Genomic DNA, 15,383 nt, shown 5'->3' on the forward strand with positions numbered 1-15,383 from the left:
GACGCCGAGCTGCAGGCGCGGCTCGACAACCTGCGCCGCGAGTAGCCTGCCACGCGCTCCACACTCCGTCGGCGGCGGCGTCGGCGGCGTCGGCGGCGGCGCCGGCGTGGCGGACGCCGACGCCGAGCTGCAGGCGCGGCTCGACAACCTGCGCCGCGAGTAGCCTGCCACGCGCTCCACACTCCGTCGGCGGCGGCGTCGGCGGCGTCGGCGGCGGCGCCGGCGTGGCGGACGCCGACGCCGAGCTGCAGGCGCGGCTCGACAACCTGCGCCGCGAGTAGCCTGCCACGCGCTCCACACTCCGTCGGCGGCGGCGTCGGCGGCGTCGGCGGCGGCGCCGGCGTGGCGGACGCCGACGCCGAGCTGCAGGCGCGGCTCGACAACCTGCGCCGCGAGTAGCCTGCCACGCGCTCCACACTCCGTCGGCGGCGGCGTCGGCGGCGTCGGCGGCGGCGCCGGCGTGGCGGACGCCGACGCCGAGCTGCAGGCGCGGCTCGACAACCTGCGCCGCGAGTAGCCTGCCACGCGCTCCACACTCCGTCGGCGGCGGCGTCGGCGGCGTCGGCGGCGGCGCCGGCGTGGCGGACGCCGACGCCGAGCTGCAGGCGCGGCTCGACAACCTGCGCCGCGAGTAGCCTGCCACGCGCTCCACACTCCGTCGGCGGCGGCGTCGGCGGCGTCGGCGGCGGCGCCGGCGTGGCGGACGCCGACGCCGAGCTGCAGGCGCGGCTCGACAACCTGCGCCGCGAGTAGCCTGCCACGCGCTCCACACTCCGTCGGCGGCGGCGCCGGCGTGGCGGACGCCGACGCCGAGCTGCAGGCGCGGCTCGACAACCTGCGCCGCGAGTAGCCTGCCACGCGCTCCACACTCCTGCTAATGACTACGGAATAAGAGAGACGGCAAAAACGCGACAGCGTGCTAATTGTTTACAGGGTTAGCGATCCGTGTCAGTCTCGGTAGTGAGAGGAAATCTAAGAATATAAATATTGTGTTAATTTGTTGTTCACAAACGACAAGTTAGAGTTTTCTATGAGATTTCGCTTAAAGGGCTGGTGGCTTTCAGGGCATTAAAAAAACAAAAAATTTACACAATTCTAGGGATTGACATGGCAAGCTATGCTGGCGCCATCTGTTCAATCCTTCGACCGGCCTACCCCATTGCGTGACAGAAAATTGCTAATTTAATAAGAAAATTCTTTCCTAATTTTGCTTAGTAGTTTCACTACCCCATTGAAATCGTTAACCTGTTTATGAACGCGTGCGACACCATTGTAGGTCTATTAAAGAAACTCGCTTTAGCTTTGCACGATTGTACCTACTCGTGTATACTCATAATTTCAGTCGGATCTTAAATTCCGATATAAAACTATTATCCATAGCAATCAGCTAAGCGAACAATATTGAAATGTATTTGCATATTACTCTTTTACCGGCAAAATAGCTATGCAGAACATTTACAATCAATATTTCACTTCCGCAGATAACTGTACTATAACCAATGGCGTATTAAAAATTCGTCTTTACATTAAAAGTGAGATTGGTTGATGCACTCCTTTTCGCAATATTTTAGATTGTTACGTGAAAATACAAATAATTAATTAATGAATACCATGAAATAATTATATACATACTAGCACAAATCCGTTTCCAGTATAGTGTAAATAACATTATTTACGGTATTTGACGTCTGTCACTCACAACAGCAATACTACGTAAAATGTTTTGCACATCGAAATCACAAAGGAAAACAACTGCACTGCGAACGTTTACGTTCTACGTCTTTTTTTTTTAATTTTAGGGTTGGCCGGACACCACCGTTATGAATCGGTAGTCGTCTAAGTAAATCGATATGAATTTTTCATTTTTCTTTTAATAAAAATAAGGAAAAGGTGGATAATTAACTGTAAATATGGATATATTTATCGTCACTTAACAGACAACAAATTTGACACAGAAATTACATAAATAAACTTTAAAATAGATCCCCAGTTAGTTTCAATTTTGACAATGGGTGCGACCTACTCGGTCGGTGTATTTAATACACCGGTAGCTTGCGGGAAAACCATATAATTCTAGCTTTATTTAAATCTCAAATAAAAATTCATTATACGTCACAATTCGATACCTCAGTCTACGTGCCATCCAATCGTAATCGCTTGCTGTGACAATCGATTTGCGTTAGTTACATCTCTATATACGTCAGTCATAATGTGTCAAATACCGCAAATAATGTTATTTACACTATAATAGACATTAGATCGTCTATTAGGTAGGTTCATCTTGTAAAATAAGGACTATTTTTACTTTCAAAGGATCTAATTATTTTGTTTGGAGACCCTTGTGTTAGGACACCAGACGAGCCTCAACTCAACCAATAGCAATAAATGGACACTCTAGTAATGATAAGCTAGCAACCCTGTATTATATACCGCGCGCCGCGGAACGTCGAAGGAACGCAATGTTGTTATTATAATAATTAAGTTTATCTACATTTTAATAAATATTTTTGTAATGAACTAGTCTTTTATTAGAACAAAATGAAACGCAGTTTAACCTTCTCCGTTTATTTTATATGTATAACACGTACAGATAACATTATAATAAAATATGATTTGCTTAAACAATGTTCTAAAAATTGCACATCCCCTATTCTACGCTTACTCTACATAAGGAATTCACTTATTAAATATATATATAACATACACTAACCATAACCACACCTAATAAATGTCATTATGTATATGATCCATGGACCACATAATCTAGGTCAACGTTTTTTATTTGCTTTTACTTTAATTGAGATAAAATTGATCAAAATTACGAATTGTTTTAAAGTCTGTCGTATGTGAGTACTGGTAACATCGATATTACGGTGAATCTTGAAACAGCATACTCCAACTACTTGATACTTGAAATCGTGCTTATTTTGAAAAATCTACTCCTCTACCGCGAATAGAAAAATACATTTCCAGATATGTTTGTTTAGTTCGCAGATCCACGAGTGAGATTGTTATGATTAGGAGACAGTCTATATCGATAAAGTTAGCTTACGTCTAGGGTAGGCGGGCTGAGGGCTACAGTAACTACATTTGGCCGCGCCGCGCGCCGCCGCCTTGGAAGGGTCGCGGCGGCGCCTCGCGCTCCGACACACTACTTACAACACATAGGTATATACTCTACATCGCAGATGTGTAAATTGGGGAAGGATTCCCAAAACTTTGGATAAGTTCCCGGAAAATTTTGACAATTCCTTAAAGTCAATTTGGGGAATAAGACAAGACCGTATGTAAGTTATTTCTTTGTTATCGCTTCTAACTGTTGCGTTTGTAACACGTACTCCACTTACGGAAAGACTGTTCTGACTGTGCCTGAGCGACTACGTCCTATGACAGTCTTTCCAACAAAAACTATGGCGGTCTTCTCCACATTGACCTTATTTCTTATGCAGTTTTACAGAAGAAGAATTATCTAAATTGTTGTAAAGTTTCGCAACTTGCACATACAGACTACATACAAAGATTGGGAACAACGCTCGTAAAGAGCTCGTTCATGATGCACTCAGTTCTAACAGATCACTTCTTTATATACACGAAACATAATTAACAACACTAATAACTTTTATACTTAACAGAGCTGCCTGAAAAATGCTAATTCCACCGCGTTGAGTGAGATTTCAACAGTACAACAACTGGCACGAGTGAATATCCATATTTCCTGTTTCAAAAACTTAACAATTTCTAAAGAAATTCCCTTTCGCATATTGTGCTTTCGAATAGTGTGCCTAATAACATCTAATTGTAATCAAATGCATACAAAGGCTTACAAGGTGCCCACACATTTCAAAAAATAAGTAGGTATAAGACAATTTTTTAAACTCGACATCTATGAAATTTCAGATCATATTGTAATTTTAACAGCGAATGGGATCCACGGACACAGAGTCGGACTAAACTAACTCTGCATGCCATTTGCAATGACAAAGTGTGACGAAGTCATCATGTCAAATTTCTATGAAAATATGAAACGTCATATTTTAATTTTGAACTTTGAGGGATATGTGTCATTATACGTTTATGATGACACATATCCCTCAAAGTTTAAAGTCGGTGCAAAGTTAGCTTAGAAGGCCGACATGTGCGTCCATTATTTCCATTTTATTTCCATCGTCCACATTGTTAGTTAACTGACACTTTGTAAACCTTATTGCGATGGCACAAGGTCCACGATGACCAGTTAAATGTTGTTATACTTAAATACAAAATATATTATAGGTAAAGAGGACTAAAACATCCAATAAGAGCCGAGCACATATCACAGACCGGTCGCCGTCCCGTCCGACGGACGCTTACATCTACCCAACACCATGGCCTCTCAGTAGATTGGTTATTTTTTGCTATATTAATTCCGTCCTTATTTAGTAATGAATAAGGCGTAAGTTCTGTGGTACATATCAAGCCAAATGTTGCATAGAGAGCTTATCTCCCCTTTGATACTGGAACTCTTGATTGCACATAGTTTCAGAATAAAATCAATTGATTACATATAGAGGCAGACAACACAGGCGGTCTTATTGCAGGCTTCAGGGATCATCTGATATGTCTCAAAGTAGGATCGAAAGATGACTGACTTTCTATTAAAGCTTTAAAAATAACCAAGCTACTAATATTAGGACCAACGCTCCATAACATTAACGGAAGAGAAGTTTATTGTGTGGAGAGCGGGAGGGGGGGCGGCAGCAACGCGCTCAGAGCCAGCCCCAGCTGCCCCAAGTAGTACGTCGACATCACCAGCACCCGGCGGTACGGCAGCGGACCGCCGAATAGAGAGTAACCTAGCAACGCATCAGAGAGGACAAAGAGTAACGCGCCGGCGGGCGCCGCGTACGACCGCGCACACGTGTTCTCGGGCAGCGTGCGCAGCGCTCTCCACGCCATGCTCACCAGCAGCGCCGCGTACAGCGGCACGGGCACGGCCAGCGCCGGCGGCGGCGTGACGGCGGCGCAGTAGGCCGCCGCGCCGGCGTAGAGCAGCAGGCCGGCGCGGCGCCGGGCCGCTCGCGCGCGGAAGGCGCTCATGTAGGCGACGTGCGCGAGAGCGAAGGCCGCCATGCCGGCGGCGAAGTGCTGCTCCCAGACCAGCAGGGCGTCGCCCAGGGCCGAGAGCGCCAGCCCGAGGGCGATGCGCCGCGCGTAACGCCGTCTGCAAACAACCGATACCGGTTAAAACAATCGGCAACTATCCACATCACCACTTTTGAACACAGCAATGATATCAAAGATCGTGAACTCTTTGCCTTCTCTCTTTCGTAAAATCTTATGATTGTCCGTTGGTGATGAAATGTGCAAGAGATCTACAATTCTATATCCTTATTCTGTCCTCTATCAGCCTGCAAAAAGAGATTGACAAGTACGATTACTCTAAATCGATTATAAACTAATTTGGAAATACAGCCAAAGGGCCATCACCATCACAAACCACTTTGTTCGTTCATCTATTTGTCTCTCTATCGCTCGAATGGGCTCGTGTTAAGCCGACCACTGACTAATAGGCCGCCGGACGATATCGGCCTGTCAGTTAGAACAAAAATTTGACAACGCCGAACAACTGACCGGCCGATATCGTCCGGCGGACTGTTAGTCAGTGGTCGGCTTTATAGATGCAGATAACGAAATTTCTATTTTTGCAGTAGGCATATTTGGCATAGGTATTAGTTTTTACAAAAAATTAAACCTTTTGAGCTAAACCAGTTCGAAACCGGTTTACTTGCTAATTGATTGCCAATCATCAAAATCTACATTATCGACAATCCAAAGCAAACACCAGTGAATTTAATAATAACCCTCTCATAATCGTTATCTCTATCGAGATAAGAATGAACTTGACACTGGCGAGGTGAAGGCGGTCGTCCAAAACAAAGCAGAGTTGGGCAAAAATTAACTTGAATAAGAATAAGAATAAAAACGGAAATCTTATTCTTATTCAACTCGATTTGAATTAGAATAATTCTTGCACTAGTTATTTTAGAATAAAATTAAGGTGAATAAATCATGTGACTTTTATTTTAAATGCGGAATAAAAAACAGAATAATTATTCTAGAAGTGGGACTATTCTAAATAAGGTTTTATTCAATTAAAATGTTATTTAGAATTAAGTTATTTTTTGTAGTACAATCGGTTATATTTTGTAAGTTGATTTTCACCCTTCTATTTAAAAGTCGGATTGATTTGATATTTGTTACTTTAGTTTAGGTACAGTACCCATTGAACAGTTCCGCTATACACTATCCAGTTCTATCATCCGATCAGGGTGCTTAGCCAACATGCCAAACGTTAACACTCCGTAGAGTTGCGTATAGTCTCTCTCTATCACTCTTACATATTAGTGCGATAGAGAGACAGATGGCATTTCGTTGTCATAGCACTCGTAGTGCAAACGATTGGGTGCCGAGCTAAGATGCCAATTATTGTTTTTAATTTAATAACCAAATCATTAGGTACAATTTAGCTGTTTTAAGCGCTTTCTGTCTCTATCACTCTTACATATTAGTGCGATAGAGAGACAGAGATAGCGTTTCGTTGTCGTAGCGCTAACGATTGGCATGTTGGCTACACACACAAGGTGCCTAGCCAAGATGACAATTTTTGTTTTTTTATTTAATAACAAAGTCTTTTAGCTGTTCTGGGGGCCTAGCCAATATGCCAATCGCTTGCGCTCCGACAACGAAGCGCTTTCTGTCTCTATCACTCTTATATATTAGTGCAATAGAGAGACAGAGATAGCGTTTCGTTGTCGTAGCGCATACGATTGGCATGTTGGCTACACACACAAGGTGCCTAGCCAAGATGACAATTTTTGTTTTTTTATTTATTAACAAAATCTTTGGGTACAATTTAGCTGTTCTGGGGGCCTAGCCAATATGCCAATCGCTTGCGCTCCGACAACGAAGCGCTTTCTGTCTCTATCACTCTTACATATTAGTGCGATAAAGAGACCGAAATAGCGTTTCGTTGTCGTGGCGCAAACGTTTGGCATGTTGGCTACGCTCCCAATGTGCCTAGCCAAGATCCCAATTTTTGTTATTAATTTAATAACCAAATCATTAGGTAAATTTAGCTGTTCTGGGGGCCTAGCCAACATGCCAATCGTTTGCGCTACGACAGCGAAACGCTATCTCTGTCGCTCTGATACTAATATGTAGGAGTGATAGAGACAGAAAGCGTTTCGTTGTCGTAGCGCAAACGATTGGCATATTGGCTAGGCCCCCAGTACAGGTAAATTGTTGTGTTTGTCGGCTACGCTCCCAAGGTGCCTAGCCAATATGCCAATCGTTTGCGCTACGACAACGAAACGCTATCTTTGTCTCTCTATCACACTAATATGTAAGAGTGATAGAGATAGAAAGTGCTTCGTTGTCGGAGCACAAACGATTGGCATCTTGGCTAGGCCCCCAGAACAGCTAAATTTACCTAATGATTTGGTTATGAAATTAAAAACAAAACTTGTCATCTTGGCTAGGCACCTTGGGTGCGTAGCAAACATGCCAAACGTTTGCGCTACGACAGCGAAACGCTATCTCTGTCTCTCTATCGCACTAATATGTAAGAGTAATAGAGACAGAAAGCGCTTCGTTGTTGAAGCGCAAGCGATTGGCATGTTGGCTAGGCCCCCAGAACAGTTAAATTTACCTAATGATTTGGTAATTAAATTAAAAACAAAAATTGGGATCTTGGCTAGGCACCTTGGGAGCGTAGCCAACATGCCAAACGTTTGCGCTACGACAGCGAAACGCTATCTCTGTCTCTCTATCGCACTAATATGTAAGAGTAATAGAGACAGAAAGCGCTTCGTTGTTGGAGCGCAAGCGATTGGCATGTTGGCTAGGCCCCCAGAACAGTTAATTTACCTAATGATTTGGTTATTAAATTAAAAACAAAAATTGGCATCTTGGCTAGGCACCTTGAGTGCGTAGCCAACATGCCAATGGCTTGCGCTACGACAACGATACTCTATCTCTGTCTCTCTATCGCACTAATATGTAAGAGTGATAGAGACAGAAAGCGCTTCGTTGTCGGAGCGCAAGCGATTGGCATCTTGGCTAGGCCCCCAGAACAGTTAATTTACCTAATGATTTGGTTATTAAATTAAAAACAAAAATTGGCATCTTGGCTAGGCACCTTGAGTGCGTAGCCAACATGCCAATGGCTTGCGCTACGACAACGATACTCTATCTCTGTCTCTCTATCGCACTAATATGTAAGAGTGATAGAGACAGAAAGCGCTTCGTTGTCGGAGCGCAAGCGATTGGCATCTTGGCTAGGCCCCTAGACCAGCTAAATTGAACCTAATGATTTGGTTAGTAAATTAAAAATGATACAGTTACTGAAACTATGCGATATGCGACAGACAATTTGTAAGATTGTATTCCATAAAATAGGTATAAATTAGACAAGAGACTAACTAATACTATTACATCTACCTAACTATACGTAATTAGTACCTATACGGTACCCAGACTACATTTTTATTCGTGGAATATTATTTCGAATAAAAATCATGATTATATTTATTTGATTAAGAATTATGTTATTCTCATTCAATTTTTTCTCATACGAATTATTCCCGACCAAAATTATTTGAATATTTTTGACGGGAATAAAATCGAGATGATTTTATTCCTACGAATTCGTATTCAAATAATGATTTTATTCTTGAATGCCCAACACTGAAACAAAGGCAGGCTGCTGCCCTCTCGCCCTTCTCGCAAGGGAAACTGCGTAAGTTAGTTAAGTAGCAAATGGATAGATAGCGTATATAGCATAACAATAAGCGTTGTTTGTCGATGACTCGGTGGAATCCAGAGATAAGCTTCAAATGCGCAATAGTGTTACGAGTGTTTACTTACATGAATGTTCTGCGATTATTTAGGCCTCAAGGGCTCTTTCACAGTTCTTTTCAATAAAACATTTACAGTGATTCTTAATTTCGTTATGCGATATAACGAAACGTACTATAAAGACATATGAATACTTAGCAGCATTTAGCGTCATCGTCCAACCTGTTTATCTACACAACTTGAATATTATAACTCATGAGAGTTTATCCACACTCCACAGTCTATCAACATTCATTTGTGTTATGTTGGCTGCGGTCGGCAACAGACCACGTCAATCCACACGGTTCGCACCTATATGTTAACTCGTCTCTATCCTAGCTTGAGTCTAGAGATTGGTAACAATAACAAATATGCAATATCATGCAAGTAAAATTTATATTAAAGGTATTGGAAGAGGCGGGTTTTCCTGTACGGGGTACGGTGTGATGAAACTGATGAATGAACGCGAATATTTGTCCTTGATGTGTGGAATGCCTATAATAATATATAGCTAACCCTTTAGGGTATAATTATTCATCGGTTCACCCATAGCGTATCTACAATACATGGCGGTAGAACCGCTAGGAATATAAATAATGTACATTGCTTGCTCCACTTGCCGTGTGCAAGTGTTCAGCGTCACGAACGTACCTACCTACCTACGCTACGGTAAGTAAACCCTTTAAATTGGCTTATGTAAGCCGGCGACCGGACGCCTTACCTTGCTAGTAAGAAATAGCCGATCTGATATGGCACAAGTTACACGGTACGAGCTAACGAGGCAAGGAACGCAAGAGGGCGGCCTGATTTCAAACCGATTAGCTATTCGTTTGACGTCAAAAGTTAAGACCTTTACACTTGGCAGCTTTAAGCGGGCGGGAGATTATAAAGTAGCTAAACAGAACTTCATCAAATTGTTAAAAGAGCTTAGCGAGTGCATCATTCACACCCGCTAACGGCGCTAACCCGCTAATTAATTAAATCCGTTAACCAATTTGTGCTAGTCAAAGTCAAGTAGTGACTAAACGTTTAATACAATTCGATTAGCTTGGCCTACTTCGTAACATTGCATGTTAGGAGTCGTGGCACATTTCTCAAGTTATCCGACTCAGTAGAAATTTGTCTCGCGTGCCTATTTTATATAAAATCGGATAAAATGGTACGACGCGATAAGCAACGCAAAGTATGGAGGTACCTTTACTCTATTTATACTAAATATACTATTAAGCGCCACTTGCACCATCCCACTAACACTAACCCAGAGTTAACCGGTAAAATCGTCAACTCACCCATATAACCATTCCAGTCGCAGAATCACAAAGTGGTAACTAAATGTCAGATGTGTCGTAACAGAGTCCACACAATGTGTCTAGAATTGTTTCGAAACAAAGTGTCGTCGCCGTGTCTACACTTTTCCGTAACAAGGTGTCGACACATTTGTGTGCACTTTGCGTGCGGTTTGCGACTAAATCTGACAGCAAATTTGTGACAGCAAATGTCAATATAAAATACCTCTTGAAAACCAAGGTTTGTCAAACTACTATTAGTGTCTCGTGTGCTCGTAATTCTAGTAAGTCATCATGGGCAATGCAAATGATAATAATCGACCGAAACCATATAAACACCCAACACCCGTCAACCTTTTACAGAAAAGTTTTTAAAGAAATTTAATAAGCTACTTAGGTCAGGCAACGAATGCTCCAAAAGTTGTAGAGGGAAATGCTCGGAACACAATTTTTGACTCCGTAATTCGGTTTGACAAGTTAGGAGGTGAACATATCAAAAGTCCCCGGTCGTAGCCCTTGAGCGGGGGGGAGAGAAGGGGTTTGAAGGTCCCATTTTCCCGTTTTTCGATTATATCTCGGAAACTATGCATCTCAGCGACATGGCCACTTATACAAAATGAAAGTTAATTTAATTTGTTACAAGTTTATTCCGTCATTTTTTTCGATATGTTGAATAGTTTTTGAGATATCCGCTCTTGAAAGTTTATTTAGGGCTCTCAATTTTATCTTGATATATCTATATCAGTGAAGGTGCTAGGCCGTGTTTGGTATCGTTTTCGTATAAATCTGGGGTGCTGAATCCACTTAAGATATCACATTGACACCATTCCACAAAATAAAAATAAATCTTTTTAGGGTTCCGTACCTCAAAAGGAAAAAACGGAACCCTTATAGGATCACTCGTGCGTCTGTATGTATGTCCGTCTGAATACACAAAATAGTTCTTTACCTATAGATGACAGGAAAACCTATTAGAAATGTGCAGTCAAGCGCGAGTCGGACTTAATGTACGGAACCCTTAATACGCGAGTCCGACTCGCACTTGGCCGGTTTTTTTGAAACTCTTCTTGACGCTTAACCGCTGAACCGATTTCGTTGAAATTTGGTATAGAAATAGTTTGCGTCCCGGAACAGGACATAGGATAGATCTTATAACCAAAATCATCTTTTGAAGGTGTGAAAAGTGGCGTGGAAATTTGTACGGGAAATCAATAACCGCTGAACCGATTTATATGAAATTTGGGATGGTCTACATCTTTGATTTAGTTAAAAATGATGAAGAAACATGACTTCAAACCTAAACTTAAACAGTATTAACTTCAAGAAGTCAATTCTGAATTCCCCCCTACACCTCATTTCACACCTTTAAAGGATGATTTTTGAGATAACTTATTATATCCTGTCTCGGGACTCAAAATATATGTGTACCAAATTTAAATTAAAACTGTTCAGCAGTTTAAGCGTGAAGAGGAGTTTAAAAGAAAGTATTTTAATAAGTTTATATGTTTTTATTTCGGAATGGTGTCAATGTGATACCTTAACTAAATTTGGTACTGCGAATTTATACGAAAACGATACCAAACATGGCCTCGTAGCTTTACTGTTGTAGAAGTCAAAATAAAATTGAGAGCCCTAAATTCTTATTACTTGGCCAAACTTGTGTAGAAGGAAAAGGTAAAATAAAAGTCTTCGGCAGGAATATAAGACACAACACATATAGTATCGTAGCAACAAGCACAAATGTCGTCTCGTCTCTTTATAAATTAATAACGATTGAAATATGAATTTTCACGCATCTTAAACATGTTACAAATAAACTAGAGGTCGCTGTGAGGTTCTGCAAGTGTGGGCAGCATACGGAGGACTCCCCTCCCGGCACAATCTGTGAATATCCCCTTGGCAGCGCTTGCTGACAGGAGTGACATATTGCCTTCATCCACCCAGTGCCTCAGCCATTGCCACACACATCGCGCAGGCTCGCACCGTCACGTATCTCCGTTTTATTGGCCGTCGCCAAGACGATGCCCTAACACAACATGCGCAGTGACGATCTTTTTTAAACGTAACTGTCATCAACATTGGTTTTGTTTACTTTTTTCATATTTATCAGTGTATTTTCATATTTTAATCAGTGTTTGGTTGCCAAACCAAAATATGTGCTTCTAATACTTTTTGCCGTGCGTTCGTGTAAAATAAGGACCCTAAATACGTAAGCCAGCGTCTTGTAGCGCCTTTGCTGCACCTTTTTAAGTTTTTTATTGTATTTATTTCTAGGTAAGGTATTACTTTTTATCCCCCTCTATCGAATGTCTACACAGCCCAGCATTTCTTCAGTGGAGCTATTGGAATGCCCTGTCTGTTTAGATAACAAGCTTTATAAGGGAGAGAGGGGACTCGCAATCCACACGGCTCGTCGACATGGAACGCGTATTCCCTTTAATCCCCCGCTGCCTAGCGCTTCACAGCCTACACCGTCAACTGTAGGCAATTCCAATAGCTCTCCTTTTCTTGCAGATAGGTTAGGAGCCCTAAAAAGACATGTCACAGTTATAAAGAGAATACCCCGTGGCGCCCGCAGAGCTGTAGCTAACTCTCTCTCGGAATGCGTCGCCAAGGTCGTCACGGAGAATTCTCCCCAAGCTTGGGAGCGCCTGCTCACTTTTACCTATTCCGTTTTACACGCTGAAAAATCTAAGAAAACCTCCTTAACGACCCAACTGAAAAACAATTCATACAATTTACCTCCCCCCAGTCAACTAAATCAATCAGTTTTTATTAGTAACCCTCGGCCATACTCAAAAATCAAATCAATAGAAAACAAAATTTCAGAAGGGAACATAAGCGGAGCGGCTCGACTCCTCTTCTCAAATGACGACTTGGCGACGCATTCACCAGAAACCTTTGCCGCCCTCAGTGATAAACATCCGGTTCCCCTAGCTCCCACCCCGCTACCAGATCCCCCTACTCAGGACAATATAGGACTAACCGTTACAGAGGACGCAGTACAACAATCAATCCTTTTGTTCCCCAATGGATCTGCAGGCGGTCTGGATGGTCTTTCCCCCCAACACCTAAAAGACCTCATTGGTGTCCCTTCTGGAGACTCGGGATCAGCCTTACTTAAAGAGCTGACCGGCCTAATGAACTTAATGTTAGCAGGCCGAGTAAATGCTGATATCGTTCCTCTCCTTTACGGCGCCAACCTCGTTGCCTTGGCGAAGAAAGACGGTGGCATACGCCCGATTGCTGTCGGATGTACTTTTAGGCGCTTGGCTTCAAAACTCTGTTGCCGGAAATATAATGATAAGTTGACCAACATTTTTAAGCCCCGGCAGCTAGGCTTTGGAGTCAAGAGCGGATGTGAAGCTGCCGTACACGCCGCTCGGTCGTTCTTGAGTCGTCCGGACTATGAAGTATTCTTGAAAATAGATGTTAAAAACGCGTTTAATTCGATTAACCGTGGTGCCCTCCTAACAGAAATAAAAGAAAATCTTCCAGATTTATACGCATATTTATGGCAATGTTACGGGGCACCTACGAAACTACTCTTTGGTGATAGAACCATTCTGTCAAGCACAGGTTGTCAACAAGGTGACCCCCTTGGACCTGCGATTTTCAGTCTAGCAATTCAGCCGATAATTTCAAATTTAAATTCTAAATTTAATCTTTGGTATCTAGACGACGGCTCCCTCGGCGGAGACGCCGCTACAGTCCTACAGGATTTAAAATTTATAATTGACAAGTTTTCAGACATAGACCTCTCTTTAAATTTTACAAAATGTGAAATTTTCATACCTAATCACCTTCCATCAGAAAGAAAATCCGAAATACTTACAAACTTTAACGCCATCCTGCCCAACCTCTCTGTTCATTCCAATTCATCTCTTACGCTTCTAGGTTCACCAATTTTCGACGAAGCCATCAACCCTGTTATTAATTGCAAATTAAATCTGTTTAACTGCACATCCAATCTGTTATTCGAAATTAATCCCCACATGGCCCTTTACATCATCCGTTTTTGCCTTTTCACTCCAAAATTTATGTATTTACTTCGATCCTGTCCGATATGGAAATACCCCGCCATACTTTCATCAATTGACAGCAGTCTCCAAACCACTCTATCTAAAATTTTAAATGTTAATTTTGACCTCAGATCATGGACCCAGGCGGTTCTCCCTGTTCGATTTGGTGGCCTGGGTGTTCGCTCCTCGACCAGCGTAGCGTTGCCTGCCTTCTTGTCTTCCGTTTACTGTTCGCTGTCTCTCGTCGGTAAAATCTTAAATCTCCCTCAGATTTCCGGCGCTGAGATAGCGAGCTTGGCGGAGGCTGAGACCGCTTGGTGTGGCACGTGCCCAGGGGTGACCGCCCCGGCCACAAAACATGTCCAGAGAGCCTGGGATACCCCCGGCCTTAAAGCTACTCACGCGTCTCTAATACAAAATAGTCCGGACGACTCAGATCGCGCCCGCCTACTAGCTGTCTCTAGTTACGAATCGGGTCACTGGCTGAACGCCTTACCGTCTCGCAATATTGGTACTGTTTTAGAAAAAAACACGCTCAGAATATCAGTTTGCCTGCGCATTGGGGCCAAAATATGCTCCGCCCACACCTGCGCTTGCGGCAAGGACGTGGACCAGCTAGGTCGACATGGCCTCTCTTGCATCAAAAGCGCCGGCCGTTTATATCGCCACGGCACCATTAATGATTTGGTCCGGCGGTCGCTTGCTACCGTTTCTGTGCCTGCTACTTTAGAACCCTCAGGCATGGCGAGAGACGATGGTAAGCGACCGGACGGAGCCACACTGGTGCCGTGGAGACTGGGTAGGCCTTTGGTGTGGGACGCTACATGCGTAGACACCTTTGCGCAGTCCCACATCCAGGCTACCCGGGCACAGGCTGGCGCTGCTGCCGACCAGGCCCAACTACTCAAGCGCCGCAAATACTCATCTTTACTGCAAGATTATGAGTTTGCGGCGCTTGCAGTGGAAACAATGGGTCCTTGGTCGGCGGACATGAAAACTTTCATGGGGGACCTGTCGACACGGCTGGTCGACGCTTCGGGAGACCATAGAGCTGGCGCTTACCTCTCCCAGCGCATATCGCTGGCAATACAGAGAGGTAACGCAGCCAGCGTTATGGGCTCAATGCCGCAGGCGGAGGTTCTAGAAGGGGTATTCTCTTTATAACTTCTTTTTATTTTCATATATTTTATTAGTATATTTT

The 15,383-nt window shown here is 43.5% G+C and overlaps 1 protein-coding gene and 1 long non-coding RNA gene across 3 annotated transcripts in view; one reads left to right on the top strand and one right to left on the bottom strand.

Annotated features, from left to right (window-relative positions):
* The first annotated feature begins 742 nt into the window (after positions 1-742).
* LOC134794864 (uncharacterized) lies at positions 743-2,517 on the top strand. The gene is made up of 2 exons (XR_010144732.1): positions 743-1,658; positions 2,252-2,517. It is a non-coding gene; the product is annotated as an uncharacterized LOC134794864 (long non-coding RNA).
* A 32-nt stretch (positions 2,518-2,549) lies between these two features.
* LOC134794862 (lysoplasmalogenase TMEM86A) overlaps positions 2,550-15,383 on the bottom strand; it is a 38,424-nt gene continuing 25,590 nt past the window's right edge. For both annotated transcript variants that reach the window (XM_063766665.1, XM_063766664.1), the window contains one exon: positions 2,550-5,200. In XM_063766665.1, the coding sequence (XP_063622735.1) occupies positions 4,705-5,200 (496 nt within the window). In that variant the 3' untranslated portion in view covers positions 2,550-4,704. The remainder of the gene's footprint in view (positions 5,201-15,383) is intronic.

The sequence above is a fragment of the Cydia splendana genome, chromosome 11, assembly GCF_910591565.1.
Source record: "Cydia splendana chromosome 11, ilCydSple1.2, whole genome shotgun sequence".
Classification (NCBI taxonomy): domain Eukaryota; kingdom Metazoa; phylum Arthropoda; class Insecta; order Lepidoptera; family Tortricidae; genus Cydia; species Cydia splendana.